The sequence below is a fragment of the Hypomesus nipponensis genome, chromosome 24 (genome assembly GCF_054491055.1).
Source record: "Hypomesus nipponensis isolate SF chromosome 24, ASM5449105v1, whole genome shotgun sequence".
In the NCBI taxonomy this organism is placed as follows: domain Eukaryota; kingdom Metazoa; phylum Chordata; class Actinopteri; order Osmeriformes; family Osmeridae; genus Hypomesus; species Hypomesus nipponensis.
The window spans coordinates 9,187,501-9,204,955 of record NC_140384.1 but is presented as its reverse complement, the minus strand read 5'-3'; the positions used below and the strand labels follow the sequence as shown (position 1 = coordinate 9,204,955).

Here is a 17,455-nt window from a genome sequence, read left to right as displayed (position 1 = left end):
CTGTTAATGTGTACATTTCAGCACAGCGTGGAAACAAATACGAAATCATGAAACAACAGAATCCATTGTACAAAATCATGAGACAAAAGCAGCCCTCTCTCGGTGTAATGCTGTTTCCAGGTGTGTTCCCCCACCAAACGGTCCCAGAGCCATGAAGGGACTAGGGCAGGACAGGGGGTCCCTGAGGACCAGGGTGAAGAACCACTTGACGATCACCGCCTGACACAGCCAGACGCCATGCGACCAACACTATTAAATACAAAAAAAGTTCTCAATACGATGAATAAGTTAAGAAGAAAAACATTTCTTCTAAGAGTCGGACACCCGACCTTTAACCTTCTGGCCTCGCAGGGCTCAGGCATATCAGACCATACTGGAAATAGTTTATAAATCATTTTAAAATCCTAGACACAGCTTGTCTAACGTGGGTTCAGCTAAATCAGACTGAACAGTGTTGTCTTACACAGTGCGAAACACAACCAAGTTACTCCCAAAGATTTGTGAAATAATGTAGCTAGCCTAAAGCATGATATGACTAACGGATCAGGATGACCAAGATTATTATGATGAGTTATCTGCACTTCTATGACAGTGAATCTTACATTGTTAAACCAAACCGGCATTCGACCCTAAACCAACCCTTAACACCGGATCCTCATCATGGAGATTTTAGGCCAATGGACATATCAAAAGAAGATGTTGGCAACCAACAGGTCAATCAGGGGGCAAGGTGGTCATCTCACTCCCGTTGTCATGGGATCTTGGTAGAAATGGTAGAAGCTCTAAGTTTGACTTGTAGGACTAGGCCTTAGGGTTTGGTTTGGAGTCAGGAAGATCACTCCAGGTAATGGATAACAACCGTAAATTAAGCTATCTGTCTAAATCCTTTTACACCTAAGCACACACTTTCTCTAGCTAGTGACCAATTTATCATTGACACACACGCGCGTGAATCCTTCCCCACAGCTTCTACAACAGTTCAGAGTCTCCAGGTCCATGTTTTCCCCACCCCAGCTGTGTTCGCCGTGGAGGGCTGGAGTGACTGGTTAAGGCAGCCTGTGAGATACCGTCCCTTTAAGAGCAGGAGTGGAGGGCGGGGGGGGGGGCTGTAGAGCAGTCCTGGTTTGGACTGAGTCCTACTGTGCTGGAAGTGTTCAGGGAGCAGGCTGTGAAGCTGCACTCCGTGACGCTGGGTGCTTCTGGAAGGGGAGTGTATGAGGGCGTGTGTGTGTGTGTGGGGGGGGGGGTGGACGGAGGCATCTTCTCCCCACACTGCACCCTGCCAGACCAAACCAGAGATTTAGGCTCTTCAGACAAAAGGTATGTGGAATGAATAGAACATGTGTGTGTGTGTAGTGTCGTGTGTGTAGTGTAGTGTAGTGTGTGTAGTGTAGTGTGTGTGTGTGTGTGTGTGTACCTTAGATCTGGGCGAGCTCGGCCATCTTGTCTGCCTCAAACTCTCCCTCGTTCTCGTCGTCGCCGTTGTAGTCGGCCTCTTCGTCCTCCATCTCCTTATCTAGCAGGACAAACACACACACACACACACACCTTCATCTCCTTATCTAGCAGGACAAACACACACACACCTTCATCTCCTTATCTAGCGGCAGACACACAAACATCTTCACCACCTGCATCCATGTACACAACATCTCTCCCCGTACACAAGATATCTCCACACACACACACACACACACACACTCCCCTCACCTATAGTCTCAGCCAGTGCGCTCCGTTTCTCTGGGTCAACTCCGCCCACTATCTGCTCATCTGCGTCGTAGTCCTCAGGGTTGTCCACCTTTGGACCAATAGGAGCGTCCTCACCCTTGTCCTGGCCAATCAGGATGTCTTCAGCCCCTGGAGGAGAAGGAAGAGGGGGAAGAGAACAGGTAAGACACATCAGACGAAAATGTTCTTCTAGAGTGCTGTTGAAGTGTGAGCAATTGTGTGTGTTTGTTACATGTGTGGGTGTGTAGTTAAACACGTGTGTGTAGTTCTATCATACCTTCTGCCTGGACCCCTCCGTGTGTGTCTAAGACCTCCACCTTATCGTCCTTCAGCTGGTTCTTCTTCAGGATGTGACCTGTAGGCTCCTCCCCTGGCTCCACAGCGCCATCTGCAGGGGAGTCTAGGTGCTGCTTCCCCTCGAGGGAGGGACTCGATTCTGGCTTGGACAGCTCCTTCACAGGGGTCAAATCTGGAGTTTCCAGACCTTCACACAACCACCAGAGTTCAGTTAAAACCAGGCACGCCACGTGCACTACCGTAGACGTTTACATCCGGTATCTTTCAAAGAAGAACCATCTACTTCCTGTACCTTTGTCTTCTAGGATCTCATTGGTCAGCAGCTCTGGAGCATCTGGTCCCCCAGCCATGGCATCGAGCGGGGGGAGCTCGGGGGCGTGGCCTAGGACCGGTGTGGTCTTAGTATCGTCAAGCCCCGCCCTCCCTGGCTCCTCCTTGTCGACCGCACCCACCTTCCCTGAGGTGCTGGCCTTCCACGTGGGAACCACATCCACCTGAACAGGAAACAGGAAGTAGCGATGACTCAGGAGCGTTGTGACGAGCGTGAATTCTTTTTGGCTTCCTGGTTCTAGACTAGGCAGAACAGATCGGGATTGAGAGCACAATGTCACCACATCCTAGATGTAGGTGTTGAGAGGGCCAAGTTGCTACGGACAACAGACTAGGGGTGAGAGGTCAGGGGCGACTAGGTATTGCACCTGTGAGGAGACGGCCGGCTTCGGCTTGGCTGTCTTCTTCTGTGCCTCCTGTTTGACGGCTGCAAGCTTCTCAGCACACTCCTCCCTCTGGGCAAGGATCTGAGTGTTACACTGCGTCCTGTACACACACACACAGCATGATTTCTTCCAGGTCGTGGGCTGCAGAACCAGTTTGTGGGCGCTGCGTATTGTGCTGGGAGTCTTACATGTCGTAGGTGAGTTTCTTGTTTAGAGTGTCTAGGTCCCCATGGCAACTCTGTAACTGTTTTTGCACCTTGCCGAGGTCATCGTTCAGCTGGTTCAGTTGAACTGTTCAAACACACACACAGAAAAATACAGGTACAATCATTATCAAGTTTTCTTAGCAGCACACACACAGACAGGCACATGAAACCTTGTATCAGCAACAGAAAGAGCAATAGAAAAAAGGCAAAGAAGTTAGGAAGATGAGAGGAAGGTTCCCACCCTTGAGATCCTGTATCGTCTTGGTACTGGTGGAGACATTAAGCTGCAAGGGCCCCTGCAGGTAAACACACACACTGTGAACGCATGCAGGGCGTGTGTGGGGTGTGTGTGGTGTGTGTGTGTGTGTGTGTGTGTGTGTGTGTGTGAAACAGATGGTCCCTGGTCCCTGAGCTGGCTGCCATGGCATCACCTCTCACATAGGAATTTGTGCAGATGATCACACTGGTACCAGTCAGTCACACACACACACAGCCAGAAACAGAGCAGCATAAAATTGTTCTGTAGAACGAGGACTTCCATGTTCCGGTGTTTATTTGATTATGTTGGGGAGTTTTTTTTAAATGTATTTCTTATATGTCCCTTAACTATTTAAAACAAGTCCTGACTCGTGAAGTGTTGAAACAGATGTAGGGTCACTTCAGGACAAGCAAAGAGAGAGAACCGGAGAGAGAACAGCTGGGGAACGTTATCACCAAGATAAAACCGAGATCCTGTTTAGCAGGACAGGCTTATCTCAGGGCCTCACCTCACCTCACCTGTCTGTTCTACGACCTGGTGACTAGGGTGACCTGCTGCTCTGGATATGGTGGTGCCTGTACCATAGACGCTCTGGACGTTAGTGTGTGTGTGTGTCTCCTACCCGCTCCTGGCTGCAGGTGTTCTGCGCTCCTTCCAGCTGTCTCTTGTATAGGTTCTCTATGCGGCTGATCTGCTCCTTCTGCCTCTGCACCTCCTCCTGGAACTCGTTCTTCTTCAGCTCCACCGCCCCTCGCTCCGCCGCGCCTCTCCGCACCTGGCTCTCCAACTCATACAGCTTCGTCTGCACGTGTGCGGTGACAGGAGGGGGGGGGGGGTGGTTCGTTTATCACGGAAGGTGTGTGGGGTTATAATTTAGTAGATTTTAATCTACTGTGCATGCCTACCAGCTTGATTTAAGCAAAAATTACACAAGCTGGCTCTCTCATTCAAACACTCTCTCTCTCTTTCTCACACACACACACACACACACACACACCTGTAGTTCCAGGTTACGAGAGCTGGAGACCCAGTAGTTGAAACCCAGGACAAGGATGCAGGCAATCAGAGCTCCAATCATGAGAGGGGGAGACCGACCCCCTCTCCTCCCGTTCACCAGCCCTCCCATGGCTGTCTGCACACTGGACACACACACATTTAAGTTAGATGACAGAACAACCATGGTGCTGGTGATCCCCCTACTCAACTTTATAATCACATGAACTTCCAACTTTCAAGAACTAAGCTCAGTCAAACGTTCTAGAATAGTCTGGAGGGAGAGGAGGGTGTTAACAGGTGCGTGCATATTATGGTAACAGTGGCCGGCAAAGGTAGCTCGGGTACGGTCACTTTGTGGCTGTGCATCGCTGCTGAGAGTCTGTAAGAATCCAGTTTATGGAAACAATAACATGAGTCACTAAAGATAAGTGCCAGCTGTTTGCAAGTTAAAAATAAACACACATATACAGCGAACACACTCAACTCAAATACAATCAGTCTTCCAGGAGAGATTAGGACCCAGCAGAAAAATCCACCGTATTTGCGCAGTGATAGCTCTGGATGACAATCATTGCGTTACACCGCTTAGCACACCGTGAGTCTGAACGTCAAACTTCCAACAAATGTAGTCGTTTCCGCACCAAATTAATGTTTCAATTTGGGGATTGGTGTTCTAACAATACTTGATAATAAATGCTTCATATTCAAGATCAAATGTAGTGATGTATTTCAACCAGTAGACTTGACTTGTGGCTAGTAGCTTTGAAGCTAAAGTAGCGAGACAAGCTAGTTGGCTAAACAACAGCAGTGTGTTGAAGCTTACCTTATTCAAAAACTGTTCCGGTGAAATTATGTTTAGACAAGGAGATATGTCCTCGAGTATAGATTATCTTCCTTTCTGCATTGCTAGGTTAAATATTTGACAAAGTGACAGACCTTATCAGGCACTCATTCTCGTCGATCAATATAACGTCTGAATGTGCGAGTCAGAGGGCAAACAGCGAGCATCAGGACTCGAGGTGGGAGTGAAAATACGGAAACGGAGTCTAGCTTTACTGTTTGCCAACGCTGCAGTTTGGCTAAATGATTTGTCAAAGGCTTCACGTACACACAATACCATGCAACACATAACGTCAGTGGAGCTGTAAAAACCAAAACAACATTTTTAAAGTGCACTATCAAACTTCAAGGCTCACTGTGTTATGTTGTCCAGTATGATACACAAACAAAACAATAATAAAACAATTAGACCACAACAACCTTTTTTTCCCCACAATATTTATTGTGAAAATATGTTGCTTCAACAGAAGGAACAGGGAAAAATTCAATCATATTATAAAAAGCCCAAAATAGGAGATAAAAAAGCAACAACTCATTAAACAAAAGGCTAAAATCACATTTCAAAAACAATATTAACAGCCATACAGGAATTTGGCCTCTACATTGATGAACATAAAATCAACATTAAAACATCTAAACAGCAGTAGTGTTCAGTTTCCAGCTCAAGTGGGCCTCACAGCTGATTAGTTGCAGCCTATCAGACACCCCTGTCAAACTACCAAACAATCTGACCCGCTCCGAAGTTCCACCCCCCTGAGTACAGTTCCCCTCCCTGCCCTCCACCTCCTCCACCCTCGGCCCTGACCGAACCCTCCGACACCACAGACTCCGCCCTCTCGCTCAACTCACTGAGGCTGGACCTCGCAGACATGTCACCGTGGGAACTGTTGCTACGGTGGCTGTTGCCGCGGACAGAGCTGTAGGCATTGGAGCCGTTGCTGTAGTTGAGGCTGTAACCGTGAGAACAGTTGCTCTGGGAGCCCTGGCTGCGGTTGGAGCCGTTACCGTGCCGAGACTGGGAGATTCTACCCTGGGACGCTTTGCCATTGGAACTGTGAGAATTCTTGCCATGGGAACCGTTTCCATGAGAGCTGTTGCTTTGGATACTGTGCTCTGACCCTGCCACCTGGAGTTCCCCAATTTGTTTAGGGGACGGAGCCCGCAAGTCCGGTTCTCCACCAGACTCCTCTACACAGGGAGCCCCTGTAGGACCACTAGCCAGGTCCAGAGGCACTTCCTGTGGGCTTCGCTCTGGCAGGAACTCCCTGGGAGAGGCTGGAGGCTCACGGGCGAGGCGTCTAGGTGAGGGACGGGGCACAGCTCCTTCCTGGAGAGAGAGATAGAGACAGACAGACAGAGAGAGACAGAGAGAGATAGAGAGACAGAGAGAGAGACGGAGAGAGAGAGGGACAGAGAGGGAGAGAGACAGAGAGAGAGAGAGAAACCTGGTGTCTTTCATCTGAATGTGGCTGTAAAACCATCTACTAACCAACCTCTGTACACATACTGGCTGTACCTACCGAGGGAACACCGTCACCCTTCTGAGTCTTGTCTGTGTCCCCTGCCCTAACACCTTCACTCAGGCCTCGTCCAATCGTAGAGGACAGCTGGGGTCTCCCCACAGGGCCAAAGTCTGATTGGTCAATCCCAGCCATGGAGGCCAGTTGGCCCAGTCTGAAGAAGAAAAGAAGGGAGATAGAAATGAGATCATCAGGAATAGGATTATATTTACTTCTGAACCGGATTGTGAATTTAGGCCTCTGTCGTCCTGAACCTGCATCCTCCCAGCCAATCGCAAGGCTTACCCAGCATCCTTCAGGAGATCCAGGAATCCGTGGAACTTGTTGAAGGAACTCTCAATGCTTTCCAGAACCTCCTCGTCTTCCAGAATACTGGAGGCAGCGATGGGCGGGGCTTTGACCGCCTCTGACAGGGAGAAGTTGAGTCTGCGGAGCCTGCAATTCTCCAGCTCATACTGAATACATACACACGTGAAAAGAGTTATTATTCACTAATGCATGCCTACACACACACACACAACATTATCATTATTTCTAGCAGTCTTTCGTACCTCCATAAGCCTGGTCTCTGTCCTCACTCTAGCCCGGCGCTCCTCTGCTAGCCTGAGACGAATCTCCTCCAGCTCCCCCTGCAGGACAGGTACAGGTACTGCGTCACAGCCCAGCCAGGACACACAGGGGCCTCAATCTCATTCACTACAGCAGGGGGTCTGTATGAGTTAGACCAAAGTGTTTCTTGGATGGGATTCTCACCTGGATGAGTCTGTACTGCCTGACTGTGATCCTCTCCTGGAGACTCAGTCCAGATGGACTCCCAGTCTCCTCCTCGTCATCCTCCTCTTCCTCCTCCTCCGAGTCGGCCTCCATATCGACATGGACGGTGCCGGCCGCCTGCAGCAGAGAGCCGATAGTGACTCGTCTGTTCTGGTCCTCAACTGGCCTCCAATTAGTGATGTGATGGTTTACTATATATTTTCCGTTTTTGTCTCATGTGTGACTTTGTGCCTGTCTGGGTGTACTTGATGGTAATTCATGTTTCAATGTGCAGCACATTGGTCAATGGTAGTTGTTTTTAACAGCGCTCAATAAATAATACATTTATCTTTGCATAAATGTTTGGGGTTTTACTTGGTCTTCATATCCAAGTAGAGGACAGAGAGGTTTACCTGGAAGATCTGCTTGGATCCACCGATACCTGGGGGAAGACCTCTGCAGAGAGAAGAACACATTGACGTTAACTCACCCCGTTAACAGAAACCGGTTCTCAGCTTCTACCATTTTACGACGCAAATCACGTTTCACGGTATTACTTTCATTTTGTGGTATTATTTATCGTCTTTCCTTTCATTTACAGAGTTGCCCTTCGCTCACCTGTCACGGTCGGCGCGTGCTGCCGCACGCCACGGAACACACCTGGAGGGGCGGGGCCGTGGGCGGGTGGGCGGGGCCACAGCTGGACTCCTCCGACCTGACGAAGACGCCCTGCGGGGAACTGGAAGACACGACCATATTTAGTCAACAACCTCTGACAGGAAACCAGAGACTCCCTCACATGGTTAGGAGGAGATTCACAGTCAGCCATCCCTGCTACAGCACTTCTCTAGGTCAAGCCAGGGAGCTATCTGGGTCTACCAAAACAAACCATCATACATCTTCTGTTGTGCAGTCAAAACACATAGGGTGGCCTTGACTTAATTCACCCAGTAAGGTTGAACTGATAGGGTCTAAAGAATCAAGATAAGAGCTAAAGGTTTAACTCGGGTCTGGGGACAGAGAGGGACTGTGACAGAAACTCTCTCACCAGATGTCCAAACCTCTGGAAAGTGCAGGGTCAGAAAGAGAGAGAACAAGTGACATGGAGAGGATAGCTTGGGGTCATCAGTGCGTGGAAATGTGTTAGATAGCTAAATCAGAGAAATTACAGTCCAGAAAAGAGAGAGTTGTCAGAACAATTTTAATATATATAACATTTAAAATAAAATAAAAAATATAAAACTGAGATGAGAAGGTTCCAGAAGAAGGTACCTATTCTATATGTGGCCTTCCCTCTGTGGGTGTTGACCAGTATTCTTCTCTTGGTGGTAGAGGGTTTGTGGGACTCTTTCATGGCTGGGGGCTTGATCCAGGAGAACTAAAACACCACACAACAGGCACTGTGAACACACATCTGCTTCACACACTGTCAGAGATGGGAAGTTACTTTGTTACTGTACATAAGTAGATTTGTCTGGTATCTACTATACTCTGCTTTCATCTACTCTGTAGAGGAAAACATTTTGGGGAAAAAAGTCCTCTCCTTTCACTGTGTGTGTGAAATAAATATCGGTACTTCTACAGAGGGATGGATGTTAGTACTTTTGCCATCTCCACACAATGCACATTACACACACACACAATCAAGTAAGCACACACACCATTTAGTTTGATGCCCGGACTGGCAGACGAGAGGCATAAACCTACCTCAGCAGACTGTCCATCACAGTTCATGAGAACTTTCTCTATGGCAGTCTTCACCAAGACTTTATCTGAGAGAAAACAGACAGAGAGAGAGAGAGAGGTACTATTACATAAGATATCTAGTCAAAAACAATGAATAACAAAAGATATAGAATTCATTCCGTTCTCTATTATATTGGCGCTGCTCGCCCCAAGGCATGGTCAGCATGATTTGTGATGCAGCCATGCAGAGCTAGGCTGTCCTGTTAGCTCTCTGACCAGGTAGCAGCCATGCAGAGCCATGCTGTCCTGTTAGCTCTCTGACCAGGTAGCAGCCATGCAGAGCCATGCTGTCCTGTGTGCTCTTTGGATCCTCACCCACTAGGGGGTTACTCCTGATGTCCAGCACGCAGAGGGTGGCGTTGGTTTTCAGAGCCTCCAGCAGCTTCCTGGCTCCGACGCTGGAAAGCCCACACTTCTGCAAGTCCAGAGCTAGGGGAGACAGACGAGCTTTCATCCAAAGTGTGGTGACCAATCATGTGTGATGTAGCTCTGACAGTATTTCGGTAGCCAAGGAAAAGTCTAATTTTACTAGCACAGCGCAACGCAACCATATCTCTGCTACCAGGAACAGTGAACAAATATATTTCTATTGTGCAACAATAACAGCAACCACAATAGCGCATAGTACAATGCAGAAAGTCACATCACAAGTGCTACAGGAAGTGAAACAGGAAGTGTTTGCCCTCTGTGACCTCTGACCTTTGACCCAGAGGTCTTCTGACAGCTCCTGTGCCAGGGCAGTTGCCCCGCGGTCTCCGATCAGCGTGTTGCAGTTGAGAGTGAGGCGCCGCAAGCCGCCCATGCCCTCTAACTCCGGTTTCCGGTAACGCAGAGACTCCACCCACGCCGCACCGTGCCGCTGGGTCGCCTGGTGCTACCGGGAGGGAGGGAGGGAGTCTTTGTAACATGTTTGAAAGTTAAAGCACTTCCTTTTTTCCAATTCCCAACTGTGAAACTACGCCTTCGTCACTTGAGGGCGCCAGAGTTCACAGAGCAGCTGGGAGTTAAACCCCAAACAGTGGGGGTTAAACAGTGGGGGTTAAAGAAATTAATAGACCCACAGAGCTTCAATTAAATCCCCTTCACTGATCCTAAAGGAGATTCAAAGTTCACAACGATGAGGCCAAATCCATAATGAGGTCAATGATGAGGTGGCTGGAGATGAAGGAGCGGTCGTGTTACCTTGACGATGCTGGCCATGTGCTCGGCCCCCCTCCATGTCAGGTCACAGTCTGTGAAGTCCACTGTCCTCAGAGAGGCAGAGTACTTCACACTCTGACAGACGGCTGCACGGGAGAAAGTCAAAACTATCAGTAACGTTCACCGGAAACGCTGCGTTTAATCACGCGGGCGTGAGCTCCGCCGTGGACACCTCCTACCTTCTAATCCCTTGTCCCTTATTGGACAGTGTGCCAAGGACACGTGCTCCAGAGAGACACTTGCAGCCAAGCCCTGGAGAGATGGCGGGAGGGAAGCAAGGTGAGCTGTATTAGAGTGTGCTCTGAGGCTGGAGGGAGAGATAAGAGAGAGATGGGGTTGAGGTCGGAGGGAGGGAGAGATAAGAGAGAGATGGGGTTGAGGTCGGAGGGAGGGAGGTGTAAGAGAGAGATGGGGTTGAGGTCGGAGGGAGGGAGGTGTAAAAGAGAGATGGGGTTGAGGTCGGAGGGAGGGAGGTGTAAAAGAGAGATGGGGGCTGAGGTCGAAGGGAGGGAGGTGTAAGATAGTCGGAAGGGTTGAGGTTGACAGAAGGGAGCTCCAAAGGACTAATGGGGGCTGTGGTCTGAAGGAGAGAGAGAGGAAGAGAGGGAAGGAGGAATATTGCCATCCTATCTTCTGACCTTGGTCAGGGTGATGAGGTCTCTCTCTCTAAGTGGCAGGCCGTGGAGCTGGAGAGTCTTGAGGTTAGGAGAGACACTCAGACAATCTCTGAGAGCCTTACACAGTTTAAAGGTCAACTCCTTGGAGTGGATGGCTGGAATCCTCCTTCTGGAAGTGTACCAGTACCTACTGTCTGAACTCAGAGAGGGAGGAGAGAGAGAGGGATAGAGAAGGAGGGGGGAAAAGAGAGACAGAGAGAGAGAGAGGGAGGGAGGGGGGAGGGAAAGAGAGAGAGAGCGAGAGAGAGAGCGAGAGAGAGAGAGGGGGGGGGGATAGAGGAGAGAGAGATATGGAGGTGGGAGAGAGAGAAAAGGTTGGGGAGATAAAGAGAGACAATGAATAAGATATGGGGGTGGGGAAGAAATGTATTCCAAAACCAGGCAACTGAAAAGCCTTGATCCCCTTTCTTGTAATCTCTCTCCTTACCAGTCTCCCCCACCGCAGGCCCAATCGGGAAAGTGCTGCTGATAGAAATGTTCCGCAAATGTCTATTGATTGCGAGCGTGCTAAAGACTGGCGGCCAGTCTGTAAGTTTGAGGCGGTCCCCATTGATGTCCAGTATTCCCTGGCTTAAGTGGGCCTTGACGGCACGGGACGGGGCCAGATCCTGCATGGCGCAGGCGTAGTCGTAGTATGCCCCGAAGTCTTGGCCACCTCGTTTCCGAATCTGGGCAGCGTCTAGCATCTTGGAACCTCCCTATGCAGGCGACATGTAAGACATGACACACGTCACTTTCATAAGCACCACTGATAAAGAGAAAGACGTTCGAGCTGATTCTTATTGCTGATCATTCGTATTCATAGTTTGTTCTCTTAGTACGTAACTTTGGTTTGATGATTTGAAGCCATCATCTTCTGTGCTTGCCCCGACTGTTGTTGTGTAGGTAGCTACAGTAGCAAGCTAGCTAGACTTGCTTGTTTTCTACTACTAGCTAGCTTGCTAGCGTAAGCCACATCAGCGTTGAGTACAGTGATTGGAGTGATGTACCAGTAAGGTTGCGAACTTGATAACTTGTCAATCTAGCTTGTGTGTAAATAGCTACAGACACTCGGACTCCAAGTTGGACCTAGACTACTGGCGCCAAGTTAGTGCTAGGACCAAGCCAATCCACTCAATCTAGTTTGCTTGCTGTCGGCAATTCATAGACTCTGATAGAGCAATCACTAAAATACATTTTTCGCATTTGTCTTACCTCTTTTATTGCAAACGATGTATTAAAGGGTAGTGACCATCCTCTAGTGATCTGGATAGCTCGCTACCGATGGATGTACTAGCATTGCTGTTTCCTTGGTTTCTTAACCGCCCACCCGACGCCACTTGTTGATGCGGTACCGCGCACACACACTGGCCGCGGTGGAGCAGAGCGAGTAGCGCACATGGTGGTTGCCAGATTTCAAAAGGTATCTAAAACCCCCCATTTGATGTTTCCCGTGTTTTTAATTCCACAGAATATAGATGAGCTGTTGCTCAAACATTTTGACTAAACTACTCTCAACTTAATGAGGCATAGAACAGGTTTAACGTTATTGTTGCATGGATGCATTTTATCTGAAGATTTTCAGCTGTGAATGGGTATAGGAGTACTGCAACATATATTTTTTGGGATACGTAATAACTGTGCCCTATAGGGAAATAACAATAGCATAACTATAGTATAACATAACTGCTATGGCCAGTTTGTAGCTTGATATTTTTCAATAGCTGTGTGTAGTTTGACAGACTTGGCTTTTTTAACATAGATATAAGGCCTTAACGGCAGGAAAGACTGTTACACGTGTGAAGCAACCGAATTTCTATTTTCCGCCATAGCGGTTGATGTTGGGTAATACAATGAACATCTTTTTTCTGAATGAACTCGGTACTATCTTTTTATTCCACAGGTTGAGTGTACTTCTGTGGCGTTGTCTCGCGGACACTCCCCCCGCCGCTGTCCGACGTACGTCACCCGGCCAACAGCAGCCTAGATGGTCTCAGTAATAAAAATGCATAAAGAGAATTGAGGGAAAGAAGAGACAGACTGCAAACCACTCTTGTCCATCTTTCAATCATCAGAAAACCTGGACTGTATAGTCAGTGTTCACGTATTTTTAAGGACATGCTGATGGTGCTTATTGAAATCTAAGCCCACCTGGAAAGGGTGAATGGCTTTCTTGGTTTTCTAACCACTAGAGATAACTGTATTTCAGCCTAGCGGATTGGAGTGAAAGTCCGCCATATTCTGCCTTACCACGCCCGGGAGTCGAGCTATTGGGAAGAAAGCGTGTTAGTCTGTTTATGTATTATATATTTGAGTTCGCCAACGGATGATACATCGGATATTATATGACCTAAACTACCAATCGAGACTAAGATCATCTTGTAAAGAAGGTAGGGCGTTTGACCGAGCAAATAAGGTCTTATAAGACCACACTGAAGACTTCGGAGGTTATGTCTTAAAATCATCTGGTGATATTACGAAGGAGAAGCTGACTATCTCAATCAGGATTTTTTTATACAGCTTTTCAGTAAACTCCGGCTTGAGCGACTATTTGCTGACAGACTACCATAACGGGGGGGAGGGGGTAATAATTTCTCCAATACATTTTCCTTTCCCCCCATTTAGCCAACTACAACGCCTCTATTTTGCGTGCCTCTGAATGAGGGCGTGATTTGATCATTCTTATTCCTTCACCATTTGTTGAAACTGGAATATTGGACTAAGTAGAAACCCAAAACGTGTTTTAAAAGAATGACCCTGGAGTCCATAATGGCGTGTTGCCTCAGTGAAGAGGCGAAGGAAGCCAGACGGATCAACGACGAAATCGAAAGGCAGCTCCGCCGGGACAAGAGGGACGCTCGCCGGGAACTGAAGCTGTTACTTCTCGGTAAGAGAGTGGAAGTGAGCGAGTGGAAGTGAGAGAGGTAGGCAGGTACAGAAGAGCCAGCGATGATGCCCTAGCCAAAATTCCACTTGTAGGACAGTGCTACTTATGCGATGCAGCCTCTAACTCTGGACTCCACACACACATTCCTCGAGGAATTGAAATGTGGCAGACTTTTTTTTCCATAGCTATCTGATTTGAATGTCTGAAGGCGTAGATAAAGCAATTGTTAACGGGGCAAAGTACCCTCATATTTCAGCATGGAGTGTGTAAATTATTCTAGGTTTATTACCAGGTTAGAAATATGTAGTTGTAGGCATATATGAACCAGTAGTGTTAAGGCTCCCCCGTCTCAGCCCAGGCAATCCGCTGCTTACAAACAAGGTTAAAGTCTAGCCGTTTTATTGGGAGCAATCACGGTGCAGAGGTCCCAAGCTAGGTGGTTATTTACCTGTTTGGTGGAATTTACCTGACCAGCCATGACAGAAACACAGTCCTTGAGGGGAAATTCCTAACTGACCCCCACCCAACAGCACCATAGTAAAGCAGTCCACTTATCATATTGTGTGCTCTGTTGGAATTGGGTATAAGTGGGTGGAGGTAGGTGAGTAAAGGAGCATCACATTGGATGGCAGTTTCTGTTCCTCATGCTTTTATAGATAAAGCATGCGATGAACATCACCCTTGTTGTCACTATGGCACACTTCTCCCTGTTGTGGTGTTGTCCCCACTGTACCACAGACCAGGGCTTACAAGTTCCCTTGGGATCAGACATGGCCTTTAGACTGCACACACCCCTTCGTACACACACACACACACACTCATTCTCAGCGCTCAGCCTTCGGTCTGGCTGTGGCCTTTCCCTGTCAGGAAGGCCAGAGAACCTCAGGGTGGTCCACATGACAGTCACCTCAGTGGGGTGACAGGTCAGCTTGACCGCTTGTTACTGGAGATCCTGCATGTCGTCGTGGGGTTAGGAGGCGGAGCTGTCAGCCCTCTCAGTCTGCTTGTGAGACTTCACTAGAACCTCACGTGGTTCTCCTGAGACGATAAACTGAAACTGGCCACAAGGTAGGAAATGTAATGGCCTTTAATGACTCTCTCTCTCTCTCTTGCTCTTTCCTGCTCTCTCTCTCTCTGCGTCGGCCTCTGTATGTAACTCTATAGTCCTGCCTTCCCTGCCACTCTAATCATATCTACTCCCTAATCTGTTGTGGCTGATCCAGGGCTGGCTGTAGTGCCGGTGCTGGTCCAGTTTGGCTCGAGCGGAGCTCCAGAGGTCTGGTGGAAGTCTGTCTTTCTGCCCGACAGCCTAAACCAGGCGCTAGCGTTTCTGTTCCCTGGTTTCCTCCATATCGGCTGTTCTGTTGTGGATCAAATACTGGTTAACTCCAAACCACATCAGAAACTACAGCATAAACAAAGCAAATCCAAGTATATTCAAATGTGTGTGTTTGTGGTCCATGTACTGCTTCCATTACATTTACATTTAGTAATTTAGCAGACGCTCTTATCCAGAGCGACTTACAGTAAGTACAGGGACATTCTCCCTAAGGCAAGTAGGGTGAAGTGCCTTGCCCAAGGACACAACGTCATTTTGCACAGCTGAGAATCGAACTGGCAACCCTCTGATTAATAGCCCGATTCCTTAACCGCTCAGCCATCTGGCCCCCAACTTCCATTAACAGTGGATGAGTAAACTGGGGGAGATCTATCTGTTCCATATAGTCCCATTAACCTACAAACAGCCTGATTAAGACTCTAATTGCTTCGTCTCCCCTGAGGAACGCACAGCACAGTTTCTCTCTGAACAGAGTTGGAGGGTTGGAGTTGGAATGGAGACGGAAGCAAACTACACTGTTCAGAGGTCAAATAGACTTTTTGTAAAGCTCTTTGTTGTAATTCGCTTTGGATAAAAGTGTCTGCTAAATGAATACATGTAAATAGGGACTCCTGGGTAGGGAGGGGGCAGGATTGGGGGTCTGTGTTACCCACCAAGGGGAAGTGATTGTGTCATCTAAAACGGTATAATTAGCAGTAAATCAGCTTCTAAACACTGGACTTCCCCCCCCCTAAGCCATACACTCACAGTGCACTATATAACCTGCTGGTCCGGGCTGCTCTAGCTATCTATGTTTGCCATTGTGTAAAACAATATACAGCAAACAGACCCATGCATGTGCCCCCCCCACGCACTGACGTACACACACACACACACACACACACACATGTTCTAGCTGGGAGATGGGGAGGAAGAGCAATCGAAAAGCTTGATAGATGAGAGGAGAGGGAGAGGATGTCTCTGGATCAGACTGAGCTGGCAGGCCTGGCTCTTGTCCTGAAGAGACACCAGACCCGGACCGTGACCCTGCTACACACACACACACACACATCCTTCACACACCCTTCATCCTAGCGCAGTAGTGACTCAGCAAGCTTTGGATGGCCAGTGCATAAACACACACACACATTACCTCATCACCTCTGCACCGAAAATGAGCGAAGCCCCGATTAGAATGATGACGATGATATCATACATTGACTCCCTCTGCCCTCCCAGGCCCTTTGCTGCAGATGGATTTGGTAATACATCACCGGCATCTCTATGTAAACACACCGGATCTGCCTCTTCATTCTTCTCAGTCTGGCTCTACCTAGTGGAGCCTGGTGAACCCAGGACCAGGGAAAACGAGACTGGGCACTATGGACCAGAGCATGCAGTCTGCAGAGGCTGCATGGTAGGATGGGAAAAAGGTTGACGAGTTGTTTCTGGAGCCGATCCCGGTTCTGTCTGTTTCCTGTTCTAGAAACTCCCGTAGTTTTGTGATACTGGAGAGGGATTTTCTGTTCTGGGGGGGGGGGGCGTAGTTCTTCAGCCTAGAACCCCCCAGGTCCACACAGACTGGTGTGTCAGCACCCAAATAGTTCCGGTAGCCATGGAAACTGAGACGTCGGTCTCTGACCAGACTGCGTGAGCCCTCGGTCTGAAACGTCACGAGAGCCAGCCCGTGACTTCCCCTCTCCTCCCCCTCCCTCCTTTCCTCCCTCCCCCCTCCCTCTACTCCCCCCAGGTACGGGGGAAAGTGGGAAGAGCACCTTCATCAAGCAGATGAGGATCATCCACGGAGCGGGTTACACAGACGAGGACAAGAGAGGCTTCACCAAGCTGGTCTACCAGAACATCTTTACAGCCATGCAGGCCATGATCAGAGCCATGGAGACCCTCTACATCCCCTACAAATACGAGCACAACAAGGTGCGTCTGTGTGTGTGTGTGTGTGTGTGTGCGTTTTTTGAGAGAAAAGAAGGAAAGTGTATGTGTGTGTGAGGACATCTCTACATCTCTATCTTTCACAGAGCAGCTGGCCAGAATCACTTCCTGTCTGTTTTTTGACTCTTCCTGTGTCAGTATGTCGCGATCGTCCTCTTGTATCAGTTGAGAAAGTGTGTGAGTGTGCGTGCGTGCAAGAGAGAGGGTGGGGGGGAGAGGGAGCAAAAGAGAAAGAATAGGATCGAGTGCTTATTTCTGGAAGAAACCTCCTCGTAAGGAAAATAACTTCATTAAAAGTATCTCAATCCCTCCAGTGTAGTTTCCTATTTAGCACATTTAACTAGCATTAGCATTTAACTAGCATTAGCATTTAACTAGCATTA

The 17,455-nt window shown here is 48.5% G+C and overlaps 3 protein-coding genes across 4 annotated transcripts in view; 1 reads left to right on the top strand and 2 right to left on the bottom strand.

Moving 5' to 3' along the window:
- Positions 1-158: 158 nt before the first annotated feature.
- On the bottom strand, positions 159-5,238 carry golm1 (golgi membrane protein 1). 2 transcript variants are annotated; one of them, XM_084690275.1, is made up of 12 exons: positions 5,026-5,238; positions 4,204-4,345; positions 3,829-4,008; positions 3,189-3,243; positions 2,930-3,032; positions 2,724-2,841; positions 2,318-2,519; positions 2,006-2,212; positions 1,711-1,857; positions 1,418-1,516; positions 1,010-1,279; positions 160-249 (listed from the first exon to the last, which is right to left on the bottom strand). In XM_084690275.1, the coding sequence occupies exons 2-10, from the start codon at positions 4,330-4,332 to the stop codon at positions 1,419-1,421; spliced, it is 1,239 nt and encodes a 412-aa protein (XP_084546401.1). In that variant the 5' UTR covers positions 4,333-4,345; positions 5,026-5,238; the 3' UTR covers positions 160-249; positions 1,010-1,279; position 1,418. The 2 variants fall into 2 exon arrangements, with proteins under 2 accessions (XP_084546402.1, XP_084546401.1); XM_084690276.1 differs by lacking the exon at positions 1,010-1,279 and having other exon boundaries at positions 159-249.
- Positions 5,239-5,456: 218 nt separating this feature from the next.
- Positions 5,457-12,292, bottom strand: cep78 (centrosomal protein 78). Its single transcript, XM_084690273.1, has 16 exons — positions 12,133-12,292; positions 11,366-11,636; positions 10,900-11,072; positions 10,441-10,513; positions 10,244-10,347; positions 9,761-9,935; positions 9,377-9,490; positions 9,023-9,087; positions 8,588-8,693; positions 7,934-8,054; positions 7,729-7,771; positions 7,316-7,453; positions 7,114-7,191; positions 6,848-7,017; positions 6,563-6,716; positions 5,457-6,369 (listed from the first exon to the last, which is right to left on the bottom strand). Exons 2-16 carry the CDS (start codon positions 11,622-11,624, stop codon positions 5,758-5,760), a joined length of 2,385 nt encoding a protein of 794 aa, XP_084546399.1. The 5' UTR covers positions 11,625-11,636; positions 12,133-12,292; the 3' UTR covers positions 5,457-5,757.
- A 595-nt stretch (positions 12,293-12,887) lies between these two features.
- LOC146233121 (guanine nucleotide-binding protein G(q) subunit alpha) overlaps positions 12,888-17,455 on the top strand; it is an 8,856-nt gene continuing 4,288 nt past the window's right edge. Inside the window, exons 1-2 of the mRNA XM_084690277.1 lie at positions 12,888-13,804; positions 16,873-17,057. Of these exons, the coding sequence (XP_084546403.1) occupies positions 13,669-13,804; positions 16,873-17,057 (321 nt within the window). The 5' untranslated portion in view covers positions 12,888-13,668. The remainder of the gene's footprint in view (positions 13,805-16,872; positions 17,058-17,455) is intronic.

Coding starts and splice junctions, on each gene's coding strand:
- golm1 (XM_084690276.1), bottom strand. CDS start 4,332: ATGGGAGGGCTGGTGAACGGGAGGAGAGGGGGTCGGTCTCCCCCTCTC. Junction 3,033..3,188: donor GACGATACAGGATCTCAAGG/GTGGGAACCTTC, acceptor GTGTTTGAACAG/TTCAACTGAACCAGCTGAAC. Junction 1,858..2,005: donor CGGAGGGGTCCAGGCAGAAG/GTATGATAGAAC, acceptor CTTCTCCTCCAG/GGGCTGAAGACATCCTGATT.
- cep78 (XM_084690273.1), bottom strand. CDS start 11,624: ATGCTAGACGCTGCCCAGATTCGGAAACGAGGTGGCCAAGACTTCGGG. Junction 10,348..10,440: donor AAGGGACAAGGGATTAGAAG/GTAGGAGGTGTC, acceptor TCTCCCGTGCAG/CCGTCTGTCAGAGTGTGAAG. Junction 7,018..7,113: donor CAGAGACCAGGCTTATGGAG/GTACGAAAGACT, acceptor GTATGTATTCAG/TATGAGCTGGAGAATTGCAG.